Here is a 23,322-nt window from a genome sequence, read left to right as displayed (position 1 = left end):
GGAAAGCCTAGTCCAGTCATGCTAGCCACCCGGGCCAATTGTAAAATTGCAGATTTATTATGTTTAGTAGAATGCAGCTGTACATTTGAAATATTATCCAAATGACCTGGCTTCCACTTAGAAATCTTCTATGAATTGAAACAAGTGAATTAGGGAGGCCTCTTGCCTTTAGCACTGATGGGTCTGTGGGAGGTAAGTCAAGAACCATTTATAGTAGTGATAAAATACTATATTTAAGGCTATAAAAATTTGGCATACAAGGTCTCAGATCGGAAGTAAATTCGTTTTATGTGCTTGACAAAGGAGCAACTGAAAAGTTTTACAAATGGGAGGTTTGACCTACTGAGGTTTCAAACATAAAATCTGTCAATTATTCCTTGGGACTAGGTATAGTAATTACCCCGCTGAATGTTAAAATGCAAATCAGAACCATGAAGTCAGTTACAGCTTAACTTTACCATGGTATGCATGGCTGATAAGAGTTACCCAAAGCCATTGTCCAACGGTCCTATTGTGCATCAGTGGGATGGGCCACTTGGGAATTGCGCAAGTAACTGGGGGAAAGCATCAGAACCCTGTTCAATGAACAAATACGTCATCTGACGGGGGCATTATGCTTTTGCTCTGCCAAGAAACCAGCGACCCTTCGCTTGAGAACTCTGTAACTCCAGCTAGAACTGGTACATAATGCTTGACGACGGACAGATGTGGGCTTCAATCCAAAGGGCCTTACTAATTTAATCTTCTCCACATCTCTGACGTCATCACTGGACCTTACTCTCCCGCTACACAGGAGGACCCTGGTCTGGATTGCTTCTAGCCCGTTCCTGCTCCTAGACCCTGCACTCGCCTTCACCTGAAGTGCTCTTCTCAAGCTGTTAACTTAACGTGGGGGCTTCCAACATCACATCTCTGTTCAAATCTCACCTCTAAGAAGCTTCTCCTCGGTGCTCAATCCAGAGAAAGCATCTCTGTCTCTCTCCCGCTCTGTGTCCCTCCTTCACTTCTCCCTCCTCCCCTGACCTCCCACCCCCTACACACACACACACACACACACACACACACACACACACACGTATCAATCACCTTAGTTTAATTCTGGCAGATCACATACAATGATCTGACATTTTGATTTTTTATTTCCTTTTGAAACTTGTTACATTTCTTCCTTCGCTGAAACGCAACTTCTGTGCAGGCAGACACTTTGTCATATTTATTCTTGCATCACAGCGCCTATAATTCTGCCCACCCCGTGTAGATGCTCAGGACATGAAAAGAGAGAGAGGAGAGAGGAGAGGCCCGTCGTTGCTAGTTTTAGGCTCCCTCCCCCAAAGTGAATACAGGTGGCATCAAAAAGCCAAGTACAACCTTCACTGGACGGCCAGCTGGGACGTGGATCTCAGTCCTACAACCATAAGGAACTGAATTCCGCCAATAACTCAAGTGACTAAAAGAAACCACTCTTCTGCTAGAGCCCCCGGAAAGGAACCCAGCCTTGGGGCGACTCTGATTTTAGCCCAGCGAGACCCACAGTGGACTTCTGACCCACAGAACTGTAGAATAGTAAATCTGTAATGTTTTAAGCTACTAAATTTGGTAATTTGTTACAACAGCCATAGAAAACTGCTACACTATTTAAAAGACGGAATGAAGGGGCGCCTGGGTGGCTCCGTCGGTTGAGCGTCCGACTTTGGCTCAGGTCATGATCTCATGGTTCGTGGGTCCGAGCCCCATGTCGGGCTCTGTGCTGACAGCTCAGAGCCTGGAGTCTGCTTCGGATTCTGGGTCTCCCTCTCTCTCTGCCCCTCCCCTGCTAACGCTCTGGCTCTCTCACTCTCAAAAATGAATACACATTAAAAAAAAAAAAAAAAAAATAATAATAATAATAATAAAATGCATATGCCAGAATACAAAATACAAATGCCAGAATTTCTTATGAACAACATTAATGGCATAATTATTAATACTGCTTTATAATCTCAAAAATCTCTTTATGCCTTGATGCTGAGCTCTAAATTCTGAAACTCTTCTTCCTGTCTCTTCTAGAAAAGCTTCCTTTTAGTTGTCTTAGGGAACTGTTCACCAGCTTCATGGGCTCAGTATTGTGCCGGACTTAAGTGAGAAGAAATTTCCCGAGAGACAAAACCCACAGTGCAAATCAGACTCACTAAAGAGGGACAGCTGGATAGGAGATACTTTGGGACAGGATACCTTGAAAAGGACACCACATGACCTATGCAGGAGTTTGGCCCGGAACGCTTAACCTGAATGTAAACAAAAAGAAATATCAAGCAAATGCCAAAGGAGAAACACGCTATAAAAAAAGGACATGTTGCCTTTTTAAAATGTCAGTGTCACAAAAGACAAAAAACAGCCAAGGAGTTGTTCCAGATTAGAGACGACTAACCAGACAAGGGGTCTACATGCAATACGTGATCCTAGAATTGAGTCAATTGGGGAAAAAAATGGAATATTGAGAGCAGATTACATAAAGGTATTTATTAACATTAAATTTCCAGAAGTCGATGTCTGCCCTGGGATTATACAAAAGGACGAACTTATTCTTAGGAAATAGGCACTGAGATATTTAGGGGTAAAAAGCCACGGAGTATGTATCTTACTTTGAATGATTCCAAAAAAAAAAAAAATTCAAAATTTAAAACATAAACAGAATGAGAGCAAGTGAGCAAATTCTACACAAATGGGGTGAAAAGTGAATAGTGAATGTGAGTAAAGGGTACGAGGATTTATTCTTGCAACTTTTCCGTAAGTTTGAAGTTATCAATCTTTCTTCTATAAGTTTGAAACTATCAATACTTGTCAGTATTGAAGTTATCACCCAATAAAATGCTAAGAGAAAAACCAGCCAAGTTTGCAATCCAGTAAAGAGAAGGAATTGTGAGCACAGAGTACCCACTCAAAGCCACGTGTTTCCTTCTGAGTTGTCATTCCGTCTGAACCTATCTTATCATGACCGCCCATTTTTTTCAGACATTAGAATGCATGGCTTCTAAAATTCGCTGAAGACCGAACATCTCCTCAAACTTCCCTTTAGGTGTTATCAACCATGAGTCCTGGTCAAAGAAAGTACAATTTTTAAATAATACGCCACTTTCGGACATAATAGTTCTTAGACTGGAATGCTAGCAGAGTGCAAAGAAATAACTCATGTTGCAGGCTAAATAAACATATTTCCTCAAAAGGGAGGCAAAGCTGTCAGCAAAAATGTTAGACGAATGAAGTAAATAGTCTATTGTACAAAGTAATTGCATGTACTTACATGCAGACATAATTGACAATAATGGGTCCAAAGGAGGGATCGTGGTGGCTTGCTAAATCACAGGTGTCTCCGAATGTTCCTAACTGCGTGACTCTTTAATTCTCATTGCAAAAGAAGCCCTTTCACCTTTTATGCGGTGCTAAAGAACGCTGATGTCTGCAGCGGTGTTTTTCTAGAAACTGAATCTCATTCCCTTCCACTCGCGTAACCAAAGTATATGAGCTTTTGAGCTTTCTGTGGTCAAGTCAGTCCCCCCACCATCCGTGCCAAAATTTTTAGAAAATACCAGAGATTTCCAAAATGTATCAACGCTTTGGAAAATTGCCTCATCGCCAGCAACGAACACCCGCACGCTCAGACACCCACGTGTCCATCGATCATTCGATAATGTCTCGGTCAGTAGCGCCTCAAGAGCCGGAGATGAAAATGACGATGGCTCTCCTAGCAGGTTGGTGGCTTCTCCCCAAGTGAAGACAGAAATGCTGAGCAGTCTCATCCGTGTAATTTGTGACCATTAGAAAAATTGGTAGACCCTCTTTCACTGAGTCCCTTTGGACTCACCACAGGGCCCATCTGGAGCACAAAAGCGCTAAACCTACAGAAAAGAAACAGCACAGATGAACAGCTTTTCCACGCGCTTTCCCCATTCAGAGGGGCTAATAAGGAAAAACGCTGAATTACTATGATTACCCGTGCCTTGAAAATAGCTTATCACCTGCCAATATGAATGGAGGCCCCTGGAGGGCTGTAAAATGGCAGGAAGAACAATGGCCTTGGAGACAGAATCTTTGCAGCATCTGAGAGCGGAATCTCAGCTGACTGTAAAACACCCAGCCTCTATGAAACGGAGCTCTTACTCTGCGCGAACCCGGCGAACTAGTCCTGGGGTGTTCCTCCGCCATGGGGAAGAAAAACAGAAGAGCTTCCCAGAACAATCAGGCCCATAAAACGTGAAATAGGGAGAAGACGTAGCCAGTCATTACCCAAAGGATCAAACTAGACAGACAGCCAATCGAAGGTATTTCATGGTGGGACAGAGCTCTCCCCATATCTGGCAGATGATTGTCAACCTGCTTTTTACTTTGTGTGATTGTGCTGGACTTCATCGTACTGCGAAATCTCGCCTGTGTTCAGACCTAAGTGCCACCGGGATGCTGTTCGAGCGGTCACAGGAGGTTCATTAGGAGGAAGAGCGTGGCTTTGCAGGGACTGGCTGTTTGGCTGTTCCGTGCAGTCTTTTCTCTTGTCACCACCAATGTGGCGTGAAGGCCATTGAAAGCACTAGGGTAGAGCATTTCGAGCCCTGCAAGCCTCCTCCCGCCCCACCCCGTCTCCCCAAGACGTAATGTTTCAGTGGTAGCCTGTCTCACTGGCAGGTGCTAAGCTTGTATTTATATCATGGCAACGGCTTCATTTCTCCACGAATCGTTTAGATTAAATATCACCACAGCCCGAGTTCTCTTTCGTGGCCAACTTTTTACCGTATTTACTGCACCATCAAAACAACCAGGGTTTGTTCGTTAATTGTTGTTCTGAGAATGGCTACTGGGACAAAGGGCTTGCACAAATTGGAAGAGTATGGCCTTTTCGTTCAGTAATGTATTCCCCGTCCTCACAAAACCTACATACATGTTTACGAGTATGTACGCACACACACACACACACACACACGCTTGGGTGCCCACCTTTATACCATAGGCACGGCACTGTCCTAACATGGGAATGGAGGGGCGGATAGACCCCCTTTGTGCTGGGGACCAGGGCATGTGCCGTTTATTAATTTGGGGAGGGGGGCAAGGAACATAAAAATTCGTCTAATGTTTCACTACCTTTTAGATAAATCAGTGTTGTGCTCGCAGCACTGCTTCTAATATTCTTTCCTCTTGTTCTTAACTTCGAGCCCTCAGGTCAATCTACTACATTTGAAGCATCTTAAAAAGCTACCACTCTGGGGGAATGTGTTCTGAGAGCCTCTCCCTTCTTCGTGTGCCCCATCCCACACATACACACATATGCACACTCTACACCTGGTAGTGTGTTGCTCTATACCTGAAAAAATTATGCCCTTCTTATTCTAAATGACAGAGTATTTTTCAAAAAGCTCGAATGACAAAAGTTGGTGTGACGTTTACCTGCGCGGATTTGTACAGTTCTTGGTCATCGTTAAAAATGCCCTTCCTGGGGCGCCTGGGTGGCTCAGTCGGCTGAGGGGCCGACTTCGGCTCAGGCCATGATCTCGCGGTCCATGAGTTCGAGCCCCGCGTCGGGCTCTGTGCGGACAGCTCAGAGCCTGGAGCCTGTTTCGGATTCTGCGTCTCCCTCTCTCTGACCCTCCCCCGTTCATGCCCTGTCTCTCTCTGTCTCAAAAATAAATAAGCGTTAAAAAAAAAAAAATGCCCTTCCTGAGTATTTAGCATGTACTCCATTCTGTAGGAGAAAGAGAAACATGGTTTTCGGCTTCAAAGAACTTAACGCACCAGGCTGGTGGTCAGCAAATTAGATTTAGTTTTCACTGATCACTGTTTGCTTTTGGCCAGGTACTGGAAAATCTAGATCTCAACATCTATACAAATGGGGGAGGAGGCAGAAATCGAACAAGGTCAAGGGTCCTAAATTCAAACACCTACCGGTGCCAGACAGGTACCAGAATCAGGTGGTTCAGCTGGGGACTCGGGCCCATAGGAGAACACCACCTCGGAGTCTTTTGCAGCTCAGACCCTCAACTGTTTCAGGCAGAACGTTGAGTATCCAGACTTTCACGAGAAGTCGTTTGACTTCTTTAAACAGAGTATGGGTCAACATCGCGCTCGCCAACAAAACATTCCTGGCAAACCAGCTAGGAGCTTCTGGACCACAGGCACTCCCGGGTCCTTCTTCCTTTTTTTTTTTTTTCAACGTTTTATTTTTATTTTTGGGACAGAGAGAGACAGAGCATGAACGGGGGAGGGGCAGAGAGAGAGGGAGACACAGAATCCGAAACAGGCTCCAGGCTCTGAGCCATCAGCCCAGAGCCCGACGCGGGGCTCGAACTCACGGACCGCGAGATCGTGGCCTGGTTGAAGTCGGACGCTTAACTGGCTATGCCACCCAGGCGCCCCGGGTCCTTCTTCCTTATGTTGCATGATGTTTGGAGTCACCAATACTCCCATGCGAGCCCAGTATTCAGAAGGGCGTATGGACCCCAGGAGACAGGGTCACCGAATCCCTCAGACCATCAAATGATTAGAAATTGTGTGCACCACTCATCACTGTGTCAGGAGGTCCAAGGGTTACTCATGAAAACCCAAATGGGACTGCTGACTTTTGAGAAGAAGGAGGAGCTTAGAAAGAACACGAAAGGAAGCAAAACTCCATTTTTAACTGTGAAAAGCCCGTCTGATCTATGGTATGTGTAATGAGGAGGAAGTGGAAAGGTTCCGTATAATCCACCACCTGACTCCAGAGACTGAGCAGAACCCCCCATTAGCTGTTAGAAATAACAGCACAGAAGTACAGAGGAAGGAGCCATCAAAGCACACCTAGTAGTCCACAGAAGATCTCAAGTAACACAGAAGAGAAAATGTGTAGCAGTGAATAAAGCACCAAACGCGGCAAAATGCTCAGATCGAGGGAACGGTTTTTGAAGACAACTATTTCCAAAACCTAGGAAGTTTGAAAAAGATAGAAGAACAGGCAAACAATCCCCAAAATCTAGGAGGAAGCGTAGATTCTCCGGTTGGTGCCTCCTGATTAATGAGTAAAAAGTGATCCAGTTGCTAGAGCAACTTGAAGACACACGAAAGAAAACATCGCTTCTTTAAAATATGGCCCGATGATGAATCGGCAGAGTCTTTAAAAATATCTTTTTTTAAATGTAAGAGGCTCTTTGCCCGCCCCCGGAAAAGCATATCACAGAGGGTGGCTCTTTGTTTCCCCAGATATAACAGGACTTTTTACGCAAGCCTCAGTTTGCTTACACAAAACCAGCAATTTGGGCAAAAAGTAATGACCAGAAAATATGTCTGTTGGAGAATAAATTGTTTTTCAGCAGTTTTGTTTCTGTTCAGGCAGCAAGGGAGACAAATGTATGTCGTCTTCGTTTTCTTGTTTCTAACGACGTGTTTAGTAGGGAGTTTCCTTGGATGCTGAGAATCTGAAATGCACCTAAGCAGAGTCAGGAAATGAAAGGTCAGGCTTTCTGTAACCTTTGCTTGTTGTCTAAATGGAGAAGTAATAAAAAATATGACTTCGATGGGACTGCACTCCCCATCCCTTGGCCTTCTTCAGCTTGGCTCCTGCTGTCCCGGACACTTCTTTCAGAATCCAAAGGATTGTTCTGTTTTGCTTCAGGCAGTTCAACTTTGGCAGAATACCCTGAATAGATTGGAGATTCCAAGCAAGGTCTTGAAATGCAAGCTGTAATGATAAAATATCCTGGGGACCCCTTCCGTAGACAACGGAAGGCCCTTAAGTGAATGATTTGGGTAAATCGTTGGTGCAAAGCCCAGCTACGTGTCCCGAGGCCCACGGCCTGTTCAGTCTTTAGCCGATGATGTGATGTGGGCTTTTGCCAACCAGTAGAGGGATAAATTGTCTTGAGTAGCATGGTAAGGCTGCATAAAGGGGTCTTTTAGAGTGGGTGTGTAAATATCTTTAAGCAAGGATATGTCACCTTAAATAGAGGCAGCGTGGAGGAGATAGAGAAATCATTTGGAGTCCACAGGAACAGAAGTTTCCAAATTTGCATTTGTTCTGTATGACCGTGGACAAGTGACTGATGTTCCTTGGGGCTCAGCTTACTCATCCTTAACCTGAGGAAGCTGGACCACGTTCAATGCAGCAAACATAAGCTACATGTTGTCATCTCCCACCTGCGTCCTCCACGCCCCCGCCTCCTGAGTTCTATGGCTCCAGATAGAGTACCACTCGGCTGCTTAAGCCAAAATTCTAGGAAACCCTCCATTTCTCTCTCTCTCTCTCTGGGCTTGGTTAAAAATAACTCTTTCCAAGATTCAGAACCAACTGAGCAACAAGACTGGGGAAGGGGGGGGGGAGGGCGGGCAAACACAGAAAAAGATCAAAGTATCAACTTGAGTACTTATAAGGCTAAAATGGAGAATGTGAATTCAATCTATAAACAGTAAGCTTCCTAACACTCCCTGCCCTGCATTAAACTTGCCATCTCTCCCACACAGAGTTCCTTCTCTCTAATTCTTGGAATCGTAGAAGACAAAGCATCCCTCCCGCCATTAAAAGGAAGCAGGTGAATAAGAAAGGATTAGTAGCTATCTTCTCAGTATATTAAGGATCAAAGCAGAAACACAGGGGCAAATGATGTTTGTAAATACTTACTGTATCACTGCATTAGTTTCCTAACACCGCTGTAACAAAGAACCACAAAAAAATGGCTTAAAAGAACAGAAATATTGGGGCGCCTGGGTGGCTCAGTCAGTTGAGCATCTGACTTTGGCTCAGGTCATGATTTCACGGTTCGTGGGTTCGAGTCCCGCGCTAGGCTCTGTGCTGACAGCTCAGAGCCTGGAGCCTGCCTCGGATTCTATGTCTCCCTCTCTCCCTGCCTCTCTCCCCCGCTCACACCCTGTCTCTCTCTCTCAAAAAGTGAATAAAAACATTAAAAGTTTGTTTAAAAAGAACTATAGAAATTTACACTTAAAAAAAACCCCAGAAATATATATATTTCTCAGTGTTTTGGAGGCCAGAAGTCCAAAATCAAGGAATCAGCAGGGTTGATTCCTTCTGGAGGCTCTGGGGGGAGGATCCTTCCTTGCCTCTCCCTAGCTTCATTGCCAACAATCCCTGCTGGCCCTTGGCTTGCAGCTGCAACTCATCAATCCGTGCCTCGATGGTCTCATCACCATCTTCCTTCTGTGTCTGCGTGTCTGGCTTCACGTGACCTTCTTATATGGACATCAGTCACTGGCCTTAGGCTCCACCCTAATCCAGTGGGACCTCATCTTGACTTCATTATAAGGACCCTATTTCCAAGTAAGGTCGCATTTGTGGGTACCAGAGGTTCGGACTTGGACACATTGTTCTGAGGGACGTAACTCAACCCCCAACAGCCACCAGGTCATTTCCACCGGCCACATATCTTTTCATTCTGTCCACTTGGACCCAACTCCACTACTATGCTTTAGTTTGGGGCCACTAACATAGCTCACCTGGATAATGCAAACGTCTTCGACCGAGGTCCCCAGTTCTAGTCCTTTGTTTCTTCTCTTTCACTCTTGAAATCCACTCCCTATGCCACAATAACCACGTCCTTTCTCAAATTTAAACCTGATCATTACACAACCACATACAAATCTAAAGTGGTTTCCCATGGCTCTGGACAAAGTCTGTCCTCCCAAGCACGACAGAGGAGCTTCTTCATGACCCAGCCTCTTATCTCTTCCATCTTCCCTCCCATTTCTTCTTGCTTTCTCAAACCCCAACGTCCACTCATCACTTGCAAACTCTTTGCAATCCCTTTTGTCCTTTTCCCATTCTTTTATTTAAAATGTTGTGTGTTTTTGGGGCGCCTGGGTGGCGCAGTCGGTTAAGCATCCGACTTCAGCCAGGTCACGAACTCGCGGTCCGGGAGTTCGAGCCCCGCGTCGGGCTCTGGGCTGATGGCTCAGAGCCTGGAGCCTGTTTCCGATTCTGTGTCTCCCTCTCTCTCTGCCCCTCCCCCGTTCATGCTCTGTCTCTCTCTGTCCCAAAAATAAATAAACGTTAAAAAATAATAATAATAAAATAAAATAAAAATAAATAAATAAATAAATAAATAAATAAATAAATAAATAAAATGTTGTGTGTTTTTAAGGTGAGAGCAACCATGCTATATAAGGGGAGTCTCATGAGCCCTTTACTAGAGGAATCATCTCCATAGATTTAGCTCTCTCTGCCTTAAGGCCTTTCCACATGGAAATAATTCTGCCTTCTCTCCTTCAAACTCACTTTCCAGGCTCACTAAGCCTTCACTTCCTCAAGGAGCCATTCTGTGGCCACACTCCCCTTCCCTCAAACACACACCCTGGTTTAGGTATCACCCTCTTCTCTTCTTAATGAATTGTTCATCATCCCGTTAGTAACACTATGCAGCATTCGTGGCAACATCTTTTTCCTTGCTGCATTCCTCCCTACGCCCTGAGCTCCGTGTTGTACCAGGAATTAGTTATCATTTTAGCCCTAGCAAATAGTAGGACTCAAAATATATTTGTGAAAGAAATCAATTCATGCTGGGCATGACACGAGGCACTAGGGTTGCTGAGTAAGACATGGTTCCTGACTATGGCGGAGCAGTCACGCTTCACCATACCCCAACTTGACCGTAACTGCAGCATCAGTTTACTTGACAAAGTTACTTTACAAAAAGTTTACTTTACAAAGTTTACTGGAGGCTCAAACACACACACACACACACACACACACACACCAACAAACAAACCAAAAACCCCACTCATCACTTCAGCAGAACTATAGGACTCAAAAGAAACAAGCAAAAATGCTTCATACTCTCACGACATCTGAGTGGGGCCAAAGCCTAACTTCCCTTCTGGTCCTTCGATTTTATGATTCCCGGTCTTTTGCCAGAATTTCCAAGAACTTTCAGCCACTGTTTTTAGTGTCCTCTTGAAACGACTGATGCTCTTTCATCCACCAAACTTCCAAGTCTTCTTCTCGAAGCATTTTCTGTCTTCTGACACAGTCTGTCTCTTTATCCCTTCTCCGTGGACTAAGAGCCGTTTGTATTCTTGGTTATTCTGCAATTTCACGAGGATGACGCTTCTTGCAGACTAAAAAATAATAACGTCCGTGTTTATGCTTATGGGTGTTTAGTATATGCTTACTAATATATATGCTTAGTTCTTGGGACTAATGATGGGTATCTTTTAATAAGTCTGGAAAATTCTCAGACACTTTATTTCTTTTACTGCTACCTCTTCCCCATGCTATTCTTCCTTTTTGGAACTTTGACGCGTATGAAATCTTCTCATTCTATCCTCCTTGGCTCTTAACTGCCCTTCTCGTGTCTTCGACCTTTGTGTCCCTCTGAATTTTCTGTCTTTTCTTTGTACCTGTCTTTGAGATTGCTCATTCTCCTTCTGCTATGCCTAATCGATTGTTTAATATGTCCACTTAGTTTCAGTCTTGAATGTTTATGTCTTCCATTTACAAAAGTTATATTTGCTTCTTTTCCAAACTGGTTACTCTTTGACTTTTCAAGATGTTCTTTTATTTCTTTAAAACCACTAAACATTGGCAATTTTTATATTCTGTGTCAGGTAATTTCGAGATCAGTGGCCTCTGCAGGTCTGATTCTGATATCTGTCATTTCTGCCAACTTTCTCTCAGAGAGCCTGACTTCCTTCTTTTTAATTTTGTTGAACATTTATTTATTATTGAGAGGGAAAGAGAGACAGAGCACGAGTGGGGGAGGGGCAGACAGAGGGGGAGACACAGAATCTGAATCTGAGCTGTCAGCACAGAGCCTGACGTGGGGCTCGAACCCACGAATTGTGAGATCATGACCTGAGCCGAAGTCGGACGCTTAACAGACTGCCTTGTTGTTTTTTTTTTTTAATTTTTTTTTCAACATTTATTTATTTTTGGGACAGAAAGAGACAGAGCATGAACGGGGGAGGGGCAGAGAGAGAGGGAGACACAGAATCGGAAACAGGCTCCAGGCTCCGAGCCGTCAGCACAGAGCCCGATGCGGGGCTCGAACTCACGGACCGCGAGATCGTGACCTGGCTGAAGTCGGACGCTTAACCGACTGCGCCACCCAGGCGCCCCCAGACTTCCTTGTTTTTAAACTGTGACCGATTTCCTTGAAAATGTACCTGTGAGCATACTTTGAGATCTGGGCTAAGGCTGCATTTCTCTAGAGAGGATTTGCATTTGTTTCTACCAATTGTCCTGGGATACTATCTACCTAGGACTGCTTTAAGGTGAATTTTCCTTTTGAGACATTCCAGAACACACAGAAAACATGAACTCAGATAACCCGTGTAAGATCCAGCTTATAGTTATAGATTCTCAGAAGAGGGTTTGATGTTGTTTCTTAATCTACCCAGTGCCACGGCTGAGACTGGGATGATGTCTTTTGCTGTCCCCTTCTCCTGGCAATTTTATTTTTCATTCATCCTTACACCGAAACTATAGTCCCTGGCGTCCCATTTCAGTCTTGCATTTTATCTGGCAACTCTAACTGTAAGAAAAATGCCCCAAAATGTTCTATTCAAAAAGAGAGATAAAGGCTAAGTAAGTGGGAAGAGAGGAAGAGAATCAGAACTCAGTTTCTTTCAGGCCCTAGGCTAATATTTCTGTGGTCTGCTAGATTAGAGGCTTATCTCTTCTATATTTTGCCACATTGTGGTTTCTTCCCTAATTAGCTTTGCTAATTACTGTCTCCTCACCAAACTCCTTGAGGGTAGGGATTGCCTTTCTTGTCTGCATATACTTATAATAACCCAAGTGGCGTATGAACTATCACGCAGAGTCAGTTAAGTATTTGCTTATTACTCCCACGCCCACCCCCCACCCCCCGAATGTTCCTCCTTTCCATCCACCCAAGTACTCAAGCCAGCGCGAGGGAACCATCCTACATCCTCACCTCCCACATCATGTCATCTGAGCTTCTCGATTTTATCTGCTTAGTTTCCCTCAAATCTGATCTATCTTCATTACTACAGCTGCAGACTGGCCAGTAAGGTAACATTCGATCTGATCCAGCCGATGACCCTGGCCTCATCTCCTGACCCTCTTCCCTCCTCTTCATCCACTGTAGCCCCACTGGCCTTCTCAATGTTTCTTGAACAGAGAAAGCTTTCTTAGGCTCTGAGTTCAGACCTCATCTCCTGGTCACGATCCTGATCTCCTCCCAAAGGTCAATTCCTGAAAGACTCTCTCCCCAACTAGCCTACCTAAATTAAGACCTCTTGTCTCCATTCTAATCTCATCACTCCCTGACCCTTTATCTGAATTTATGTACTTATTTTATATGTTTTTCTTCTTCATTCAATGCGTATTTCTGGAGCTTCTGCTATGTGCCAGGCAATATCCGTGGCACTGAGGTACAGGAAAAGCAAACCAAACCACCTGTCCTCATGAAGCTTGCATTTTAGTGGCTGTTTCGTGCACTTACTGAAGATTCACGTTTTATTTTACACTATAATAATTATCTAATTTTTCTTGCATTGTCTACTTTCCCTCTAAAACGTAAGCCCCGGGATGAATGAATGAGTGAATGAACACGCAGCCGTAGTGAGCAATCCTCACAGGCACGCGGCTGTGTATATTCATCTGTCATTTCCACCCCTAATTGGTTGAGAGAAGAATGGAAATCCAGAAACAGCTTGCCTATTCTCATAGTCCATTGTTGGAACCAGAGGACTTGGTAAAGACGAGAGTCCAACAGAGAACGGAGCCCTCCTTTAGCCAACATTTGTAGACAATGATTTAGATTATTTATTCCGCTCTCTACTCCCGCGCCCCTCCAGGGGGTTGTGCCCCCTTGTCAGCTGCGCCATTTACATTATTGCCAATTCAAATATTTATTCATTATCCTTGGACGCCGGAGAGGACAAAATGGTTGAAAATCATCAACAGTCCCCCTAACCAAGTACTTTGTATCCCGGCGCCATTGAACCTTCCAGGAAAAAAATCTGCTTTGGCAAAGCTGGTCAGAGGGTCCGTTCTGTATGCGAGCGCTAATTGCTTGATGTAATACTTCTTAGTGCCACTGGGGACTTAAATTTACTTGTACTTTGTGGGCATATAAATCTCTTATCCGCTTCGTTATTTCTGAGTAAAATGAAGAATGCCAGTGACTCTCCTAACAGATGTGGACAGCATCATCCAGTTAGCATATATTTACTCCGAGAGAATATGCATTATTGACAACACGCTTAATTATCTCCCCAAACAATTTAAGTAAGGCCTGCTCGCAATACTTGGGATACTGCCTCTCCCCTCAAAGGGAGCCGTGGTACCTCTCAGTAGGGGATGGGCATCCTGCTGATGCCCCCACAAGGCTTCAGGTGCTCGCGAAGAGAAGTGTTTAAGGATGCTTGGCCCAAGTGACGGCACCTCAGCCAGTGAGTAAGTCTGGAGGCAGAGCCGAGAATAACCCCGCTTCCTAGTCATCGGCCTCCTTTACAGAATCCGATCAGGAAAACCTTTTGTACGAAAAGTGAATTTGGAAAAAGGAATTTGTTTGAACATCGGCCACGGTTTTAAACAAACCCCGTGGACTAGCAGTCTTGTCCTGGTGATGTAGAATCAAGAACTGCTGAGAAATGAGGTGGAGAGATGAAAAGCCAGACGCGTGAAGAAAGGGGACAGAAACTGAAGAGCGTGACCAAAAGACCAGCTCTCTTGAAAGAGAGGTCTGTGAGAGAAGACCGTTTTCCAAACACAAATGACTCCGGGGATTCATAACCTGGGCACGCGCTTTCTTTCCTTAATAGCAGTTTTTAAAATTAATTCCATAGCACACATTTATTAAGAAAATATAGAAACATACACATAAATAATATCAGAGATAGCTACTAATAGTTGAGCTTTCCTTCTGATTTTTGATAAAGTCATATCTATATACATATAGACAGATATGCGTATATATTACGGACATATCTAGATATGGATTGCTGTCCTTATTCACAGAGCCTGTCACGTCATTAAAGATTTTTTTTAAGTTTATTTATTTTTGAGAGAGAGAGCAGGAGCAGGGGAGGGGCGGAGAGAGAGGGAAACAGAGGATCCGAAGCAGCTCTGCTCTGACAGCACAGAGCCCGATGCAGGGCTTGAACCCACGAACCGTGAGATCATGACCCGAGCTAAAGTCAGACACTCAACTGAGTGAGCCACCCGGACGCCCCGTTAAATATTTTTGAGAAACAAAATTTTAATGTATACATGTACCACACTTTTTAAATCCAGTCTCAGCAGATACATTTTTATGCTGTCTTTCATGGGCACGTAATCATTGGTTATTTTAATCTAGAAAGTTTTTTTCTGGGGAACACATTTATGCACCAGAGCTATAGAATGTGATGGAAAGGCAAGAAAAGTAGACTCCAGTCATATCATTCAAACACTTTAATTTCTATCTATATTTTAAATTTATCTCCCAACCCCAAAACACTACGTAAACAAGTTCATTAGAATCATGGAGTCTGTCTACAAAATATGGAAGGGCTAGAAGCCAAGGGCAGGAAGTCCGTATATACGTGCAGATGTGTGAGCCCATCAGAGAACCACCCCTTCCGGGTATAACTTTATGGAATCAAAGGTAAAACATATTTTTGGAAAGTTGGTATAGGAATGTATTAGCTCAGATGTGGCATTCTGTTAAGTGTGGCCTGAGTCACTTGTCCCCAAAGAGAAATATGCAAGACAATCCACTGGCCTACAGTAAAACACAGATCTTGTATTTCTAATCATTTTGTTATTAAATTTTCTATGTTAGCGTACCTTCTTCAAGATGGAAAGCATTCATGCACTAGAACGTATAAATAATTCACACACACACACACACACACGCATTGGGGGAGGCACTGGGGAGGTGAACAGAGCCCCAAGTTTGGTCGAGCCTAGAATACAGGTGAGTGGAACTGGGAAGGTAATTGAGCCAAAAGGTTGAAATCATCTGGGAAAAGCAAGCATACAGGGTAGGTTCAATTGCAATAAGGTGGGTGCTGCCTTCTGGACATCTACAGAGGTGGCCTAAGAGGTCAAAGCAAAAGGAGCCTTATGAGTCTAGGATACCTGACGAGGAATGGAAGCAGATGAGAACCTAGGAGCTTCCCGAGAGCACAAGTTTCACATGCCCATTACTCTATCATCCCGGGCAGTAGCTAGGAGGGTCTGTGTAGCAAAGGACTATAGAACAGATCAGTTTCAATAGGCCGTGTAGAGGAAGGCCTGGGCTACCACGAGCTACGGATCAAAGTCCTAGAAGCCCGCAAGTGAATCCTGAGAGAAAGACCATCCTGACATTAACTGCAAAACCTCACAGTTTTGCAGAGAGGCAATTCTGCCTCAACAATGTACCTGATGCATGGCTAGCTGTGGCATACCTAGATGTTATATGCTAAAGGGCTGCTCTTTGAAAAACGACGGGTCGCTTGTCCCCTTCAAATGAAAACTAACCCTACAAGAAGAATTAATTTAGAAAAGGCAAATTCGAGTCATTTTGGCTTCTATGTATCTTTAATTATAGGACTCCGTTTATGTAACCCATAAAAAATTCCCTTCCTCTCCCCGTTGTTAACATTCAGTTCCATTTGAAGTTTAAAATACCTCTTTCCAATACATTTTGTAAGTGAGGTGTCCATAACTACTAACACGGCCCTGATCCATCCATATTCGATGGTGAGGGTATAGGTATTCCTGAGAACAAAATAACATGGCGGAGGATGTAAGTTGACCCCTGAAGGAGACGTTGACAGCAGCCGTCAATATCCCCACGAGAAGACTGAGTTTGCACGAGACCCAGCACCGATGAAACTAAGGAAAACATGGAAGGTGACGCGGAGGATCACCCAGAACTCTCCAGACAGAGGGGACACTGTGGTCCTGCCCCCACCCCCCCCCCGGCCCATAAAAAGGAGACCATAAAAATGGGTTTTCTCGAGAAAGGCAGGCTGTATCCCCAGCCTGACAAGGCTTCTGCTCACACATTCTCCTTGGTGGGGATGTGAGCAGCTGGAAGCCAGTAACTGTTTCTGAAGGCTTTTTTCCAAATGTGTGACACTCTCTCTGAATTCTGACTGAACGTGCCCCATTTCCACCCAGACTATGTTCTCGCAGCTCAAAAGTCTGACAATACCAAGGAACCAGAGCTAAGTAAACATCCTACTCTGGATACCACCTTCCGAGACAGTGCACAATTCTAGACTGTTTAGACTTTTCCGCCCCCACCCCCCCCCCCCATACACACGCATGCATACAACACGCGAAGCCAGGAAAATTCATCTTTGTCCTTAAGCCAACCCTCCTCACCATCCAAATGCCAACTTGACTTAGAGTCAACTTCTAGGTTTGGGATTGTTACCTTTCCTTAATCCCATAACAGCTGCCTCTCAGTGGTCAAGCTAAATCCATTTAGTTTATGTCTGACTTGTGGATCTTCGGGGGTGGAAAATTTTTTTTTTAATAATCCTTATTCTTCAGAATAACCGGTAATAATGAGAAAGACTAATGGGCATTCATAAGCTGTTATAAGACATACTTCCTCTTCTATGCATTATTCATTTATGCAAACTACTGTGAAGGTACCACATTCACTGTGCATCTGGGCTGGAAAGGTCCCTGGACTCAAGATTACATTGGTATGCACATTTCTGAGGCTTGGTTCTGTTTAACATTTTCATCAGTGACCTGCTTAAAGGAGCAGAGAGCAAACTCATTAAATTCCTAGATGGGAGGGATGGCCAGAACATTAGAGAACAGGATTAGAATTTCCCCAGCCCTTGCCAAATTAGCAAAACTGTCAGAGTCAAATATGTTCATCGGGGACAGGCAGGAAAAAGTAAGCTGCCCAACTGTGAGCTGAGAAGTAGCAGCTTATTTAGCACCAGAACTGAAAAGAATACAGATGCAAACATAGATCCGTAGCAGGAAACAAACTTACCCAGGGGAGCCACTAGTGTTCGCTGGGGCCCTCCCACCCCCTTCAAAGGGTTTCAGATCCCCAAACAATGGATTGCGGAAAGCATGAAGCCCCCCTCCCCGCCGGCAAGAATTCTAAGAATTTCAGCGAGCTTTGCTTTGTCGTGGCACCTCTGAGATTCCTTATGTCCCTTAATTAGCCTGGTTTATGGTTCATTTCACTGCCCTGCCCGGGTTGCCCTATAACAGACCATGTCTCTGTATAACGGAGGGGGAAAAAAAACCCATTTCCTCACCGAGAGCAAATCCCAGCCTCCTGCCGAAGGGTCTGGCTACGTCCTTGGCTGTCTTGACTCTTGTTCAATCCTTCCTTATGGAAGGGACGTGGCTGAATTCGGCCCCAGAGTGGGCCACAGATTGCCAACCCCTGCTAGACTCAGCATCAGAATTTTTGACTTTTGCGCCGTTTATGCACGTTCACAAGGCAGTGAAGCCAGGGTTAAAACTTCGAACTAGAAACAGATAGCCCAGTTCCCAGGCCGGTGCCCTGTGTCCTGCATCATCACTAGGCTATTTCCACAAGGTTCTGGCAATCCCTGGTGAAGGGGCAGAGCCTCTGACAGAAATTTTGCCACAACAGGGGCCCCCGGGCGGCTCAGTCAGTTGGGCGTCCGACTCTTGGTGTCAGCACGGGTCATGATCTCACAGTTCGTGAGTTCGAGCCCTGTATCGGGCTCTGCTCTGACAGTGTGGGGCCTGCTTGGGATTCTCTCTCTCTCTCTCTCTCTCTCTCTCTCTCTCTCTGCCCCTCCCACGCTCGCTTGCAGACGCTCTCTCTCTCAAAATAAATAAATGAAATTTAAAAAAAGAAAGTTTTCCACGATAACTCTTGGTGCAATGCATTAGACATATAGTGTGTAATATACAGTAGTATTGTCTTGAAACATCCCTGGGAGGATTCAAGGGGAACGCTTGGCTATAGGTTCAAGCAAGGCCCTACCGCCAAGAGGCAGACTTTGTGAACACCGAAATAGAGCCTGGAGTACATTAGGAAGGAGAGCCGTGCACAAAGTTCAAAGGACATAGTTTTGTTTAAGATCCAATTAAAGGTGACATACAATCTTCACGTACCAAAAGGAATCTTCTGAAAAGGAGCAATCGTCTTCCACCTCCGACTAGAAGGAAAAAGAGCAGAACCGGGGTGTCACGGGAACCTGTTGGTCACAGGCATAGCGGGCCAGCGGAAATCACAGAACGCCCTTCATGATGGGATCTGGGAATTGGCGTCTTTCCGGGAGGGTTAAGAGGAAGGGAGACAGACTGACTTAGTGACTCTCAAAGTCCTTTCTCTCTCATTAAGTCCCCTGAAAGCTGCAGGAGAGGGTCCCTTCTCGGAGCCAACAGGAACACATGGAATCATTGTACCTAATGAGAACAGGACAGTTTCTTCAAGAGGGTCGTGAAGTGCGGAACACAAAGTGGATACTGTATTGGAAAAAAAATAATTGTCCAGATTTCAAAGGAGTCTCCCAGATGACGCTCCCTGACATTGGCAGGCATTTGGGGTAACTCATGGAAAACCTATCATTCGAGGGATGGAACCTCGCGGCCCCTTCCAAACGTGCGCGTGTGGACACGCTTGAGGCCCTCCCCTCGGTAGAGGCCAGGGGGTGTTTGATGGAGATGGGTCTTAATCTGCACTTTGAAAACCTAGCAGCTTGGGACTACACTTCCTTGCAAAGCAGGGCCAGCTATTTATGAGAACTCTGATTTTCCTAGCTTTGATTAAGACAAATCAGTGCATCCACCGTGTTACTAACTAACAACGGCGTAACCTGGGGGCGCCCGGGTGGCTCCGTCGGTTCAGCGTCCGACTTCGGCTCAGGTCATGATCTCGCGGTTTACGAGTTCGAGCCCCAATTCAGGCTCCGTGCCGACGGCTCCGAACCTGGAGCCTGCTTCGGATTCTGCGTCTCCCTCTCTCTCTCTCTCAAAAATAAATAAAAAACATTAAAAAATAAAATAAAAAGTGTAATCTGTTCAAATATCATTTCTGGACAGTCCACGTCACAAACCTATCTCAAAAGCCTGTCTCAAGCCACAACTTTTCCAAAGCCCATTTCTCCAAATGATGGACTCTTGATAATTATGATGTCTCTTTATTCTCATTGTCTTCCAGGTGATCCAGGAACCTGTGCATCATGCGGTACGGGGTATTACATGTGAGTCCGGCTGTTCTTTTCTGTTTTCATGGCACTAACTTCTCTGCAGTTTAAGCATTACTGACTTAATCCTAAATCCAGTGATTAAAGCAGAGAGGCCCTGCGGCCTGAAGCAACTCTGCCCCGTCAGGCTATTAATGAACGATTCTTGGATTTAGCAATAAGAGCCCAGCTGTTTTCTTGACTCAAAAGGAGGCCCTCTTTTTCTTGGTCCTGGAAGTCACCCAACCTGACACTGGTGTCTAGGAATCTTGCCATGGGTTACCAGGATTCAGACCTTGCTGTTCACGGACAAACCTTCATAACAGACCTGACCCCCAAGCAAGCTATTCCCAAATGTCTGCACGGAGACCTTGTGCTTAACGAGAGTCAGGAAGTCGGGGAGGAAGCCAGGTACGTGGGTAGCTCTTAGCCATTTTCTGGGTAACGAGAGACACAAGACCACCAGATTAAATGCAACACAGATTAACAACCACTCCCAAAGTTCTCCAATTCAAACCTACAAATCAAAGATGGCATGTCTCAACGTCACCTTCCATTCCTATTCTAGTCTGCCTCCCAGGGCACATGGGCTCCTGTCTTGGAAGAAAAGCTAAGAAGGCAGAGGAGAAGGAAAGGAAGGCCTGGATGATGTATAAGATGCCTGGTTCCTTCCTGTCATGCTAAGAACTGGGGGGGGGGGGGTGAGAAATTCCCACCCAGTACTTCTTTTCACCTTTCCGTGAATGTTGCCAGGGACACGGGATTGACATTATTCTCCAGAAGAGAAAACTGAATCTCCGAGAGGCTCTCGGTTCCCTCATGTGGCCCCACAAGCCAGTGGGCGGGGGGGGGGGGGGGGGGTCCGGGTTTGGGTCACCTCGGCTTTAGTGGGCTGGTGCCTCCCGTCACCACGCTGCCTTGTGCCTCCATCACATTCGAGAGGCCCGAGGTGTGGTACTGGGTGAGAAGATGCTGAAAGGGGTGTGGCGCTTGGGAGGGAAAGGGGAACCCGACAAGCTGAAACCCAGCGAAAATAATCAGTCCGCCTTGTCGTTACCTAAGCTGATGACAGTAAATGAGCAGAAAGCAATCTGTCAGCACATTCATGGTTGGCCTTTACCCAGCACGTGGCCCGCCACACACCGCCTCAGGCGGAGACGAACAGCTGAGATGCAAGCACTCCTTGGTGAGGTCACATGGTGAGGAGCCCAGAATGTTCCTTGAAGAACCAAAGAAGGAGAACTTAGACTCTCAGATAGTGGCCGCGCAGAAGCAGGCGTTCCCACTTTGTTCTTCTTTGTTCCTTTTCTCTGCACCCCTCCGGCTTAACTGCACCCTTCCTCGTGTTGACACGGGAGCACACGCCTTGACCTCCTCTGTCACCTGACAGCATTCTGGTCATCCTCGGGGCCAGCCCTGCCAGGCGCTCCAGCTCACTGCTGGCCAACAACGAGAAGGCTTCGTAACCTCCTTTGAGAAACAAATACACCACAGGAAAACGCCCCGTATCACTGAGAGTGAAACGTGAGGTGTTTCTTTCCAGAAACACGCGCTTATAACCCTTTAGAATGGCTAGGAACTGGCTGTAATGAGTGACACCCTGTATGATTGACATTATTAACGAAGAGATGCAAAGCTTTCCTCTGGTATCTTGTCAATGCTGTGAAATTCATCAACGGGCAAAGGCCAACTTGATTCTGCTCCCCCTTCAGATGACCCTGTAATTCAGTGGAGTCTGAAATACAACATTCTACCATAGCATGAAAACGGACACTAGGCATAACAATATAAACACATGACAGCTAAGACACTTCACCCTTACTGATCTCGTGGCAGACATTTTGGTAAGCCACTTGAACTCTACACTGAGCTGTTTCCAAACGTCTGCCTGGCGACCTTGTCCTTGACAGAAGTCAGAAAGTCCAGAATGAAGCCAGTTACTTTTTATTAGTTCTTAATCATCCTCTGGCTAACACGAGACACAGACCACCGAGTTTAATGAAACGCAGATTACAACCACTCCCAAAGTTCTCCAATTCGAATCTGTACGTCTAAGATGGTATGTCTCGGGGCGCCTGGGTGGCTCGGTCGGTTGAGCGTCCGACTTCGGCTCAGGTCACGATCTCGCGGTCCGTGAGTTCGCGCCCCGCGTCGGGCTCTGTGCTGACGGCTCGGAGCCTGGAGCCTGCTTCAAATTCTGTTGTCTCCCTCTTTCTCTGTCCCTCCCCAACTTGCGCTCTGCCTCCCTCTCTGAAAAATACATTAATATTAGAAGAATTCAAAATAAATAAATACACGAGTCGTAAATGCATAATCAGTAGCCCATAAATATATCTCGGTGCTGCTTTCCTTCGCCCCAGCCTCTTCACAGCTGCCTTCGTGAAGGGTCCTCAGGGTCCAGATCAACCTTGTTTGTTGAGCACATAGACCAAGAGAAGGTTTTTGCCCTTGAAACCCACATATCTATACCTATTAAAACACGATGAGCGTACATATGTGAGGACATTGAATTCTGGTGGTTAAGAGAAATACGCCAACGTAGCTCACGGAAGAAACCCCATCTCCTCCCCGTAGGTTTCAGCACCACTGTCATAAAACGTGTCCCGAGAGGACCTACGGCGAAGGATCTGAATGTAAACCGTGTGACACGAACTGCAGCAACTGTGACCAGCAGGAGTGCTACTCGTGTGAAGAGGGCTTCTTTCTCCTGGGTAAGTGTGACAACGGCAGGGTGCAGAGGAAGAACAAAGGCTCCGGGGCCTCACCCGGAAAGGAGAGCACCCGCCTGATCGGTCTGGGTCTTGCGCCTCTCGTCCGGGGACGGACTGTAATTTGGTTTCAGAATAAGCATTAGCCCAGACTACTTCTTTCTGCTTCTATTACTGTAGCGGAGTTCCTATTTCACTAATTAATTGCAAACATCTCCGAGCTGATGGAAACGAGAGTGAAAGGGGCGGGGGGGGGGGGGGGGGGGGTGGGCAGGAACACCGAAGATAAAGGCCTTGAGAGGAGTCACCTGAAATATCCAGAACCATGACTCTTCCTAAGCACTGTAACAGGTAAACAAGATCCTCTGGTCAGTTCTGGATGGTTAGGAAAGAAATACACTACGAGTCTTGCAGTCCAAGAACTAATGGTCCAGTGCTCTCGAAGGTTTGTGGGAGAGAGAGAGAGGGGCAGACAGCCCACCCAGATCTCCAGTGGTTCTATATGGACACTATTTTATTTGTTCAGGGCCCT

At 45.6% G+C, this 23,322-nt stretch overlaps 1 protein-coding gene across 2 annotated transcripts in view; it reads left to right on the top strand.

Annotated features, from left to right (window-relative positions):
- PCSK5 (proprotein convertase subtilisin/kexin type 5) overlaps positions 1–23,322 on the top strand; it is a 457,179-nt gene that overhangs the window by 388,014 nt on the left and 45,843 nt on the right. For both annotated transcript variants that reach the window (XM_047829573.1, XM_047829574.1), the window contains exons 25-26: positions 20,058–20,100; positions 22,657–22,793. In XM_047829573.1, the coding sequence (XP_047685529.1) occupies positions 20,058–20,100; positions 22,657–22,793 (180 nt within the window). The remainder of the gene's footprint in view (positions 1–20,057; positions 20,101–22,656; positions 22,794–23,322) is intronic.

This window comes from Prionailurus viverrinus, chromosome D4 (assembly GCF_022837055.1).
Source record: "Prionailurus viverrinus isolate Anna chromosome D4, UM_Priviv_1.0, whole genome shotgun sequence".
NCBI classification, from domain to species: domain Eukaryota; kingdom Metazoa; phylum Chordata; class Mammalia; order Carnivora; family Felidae; genus Prionailurus; species Prionailurus viverrinus.
This window is presented reverse-complemented; position numbering and strand designations above follow the sequence as displayed.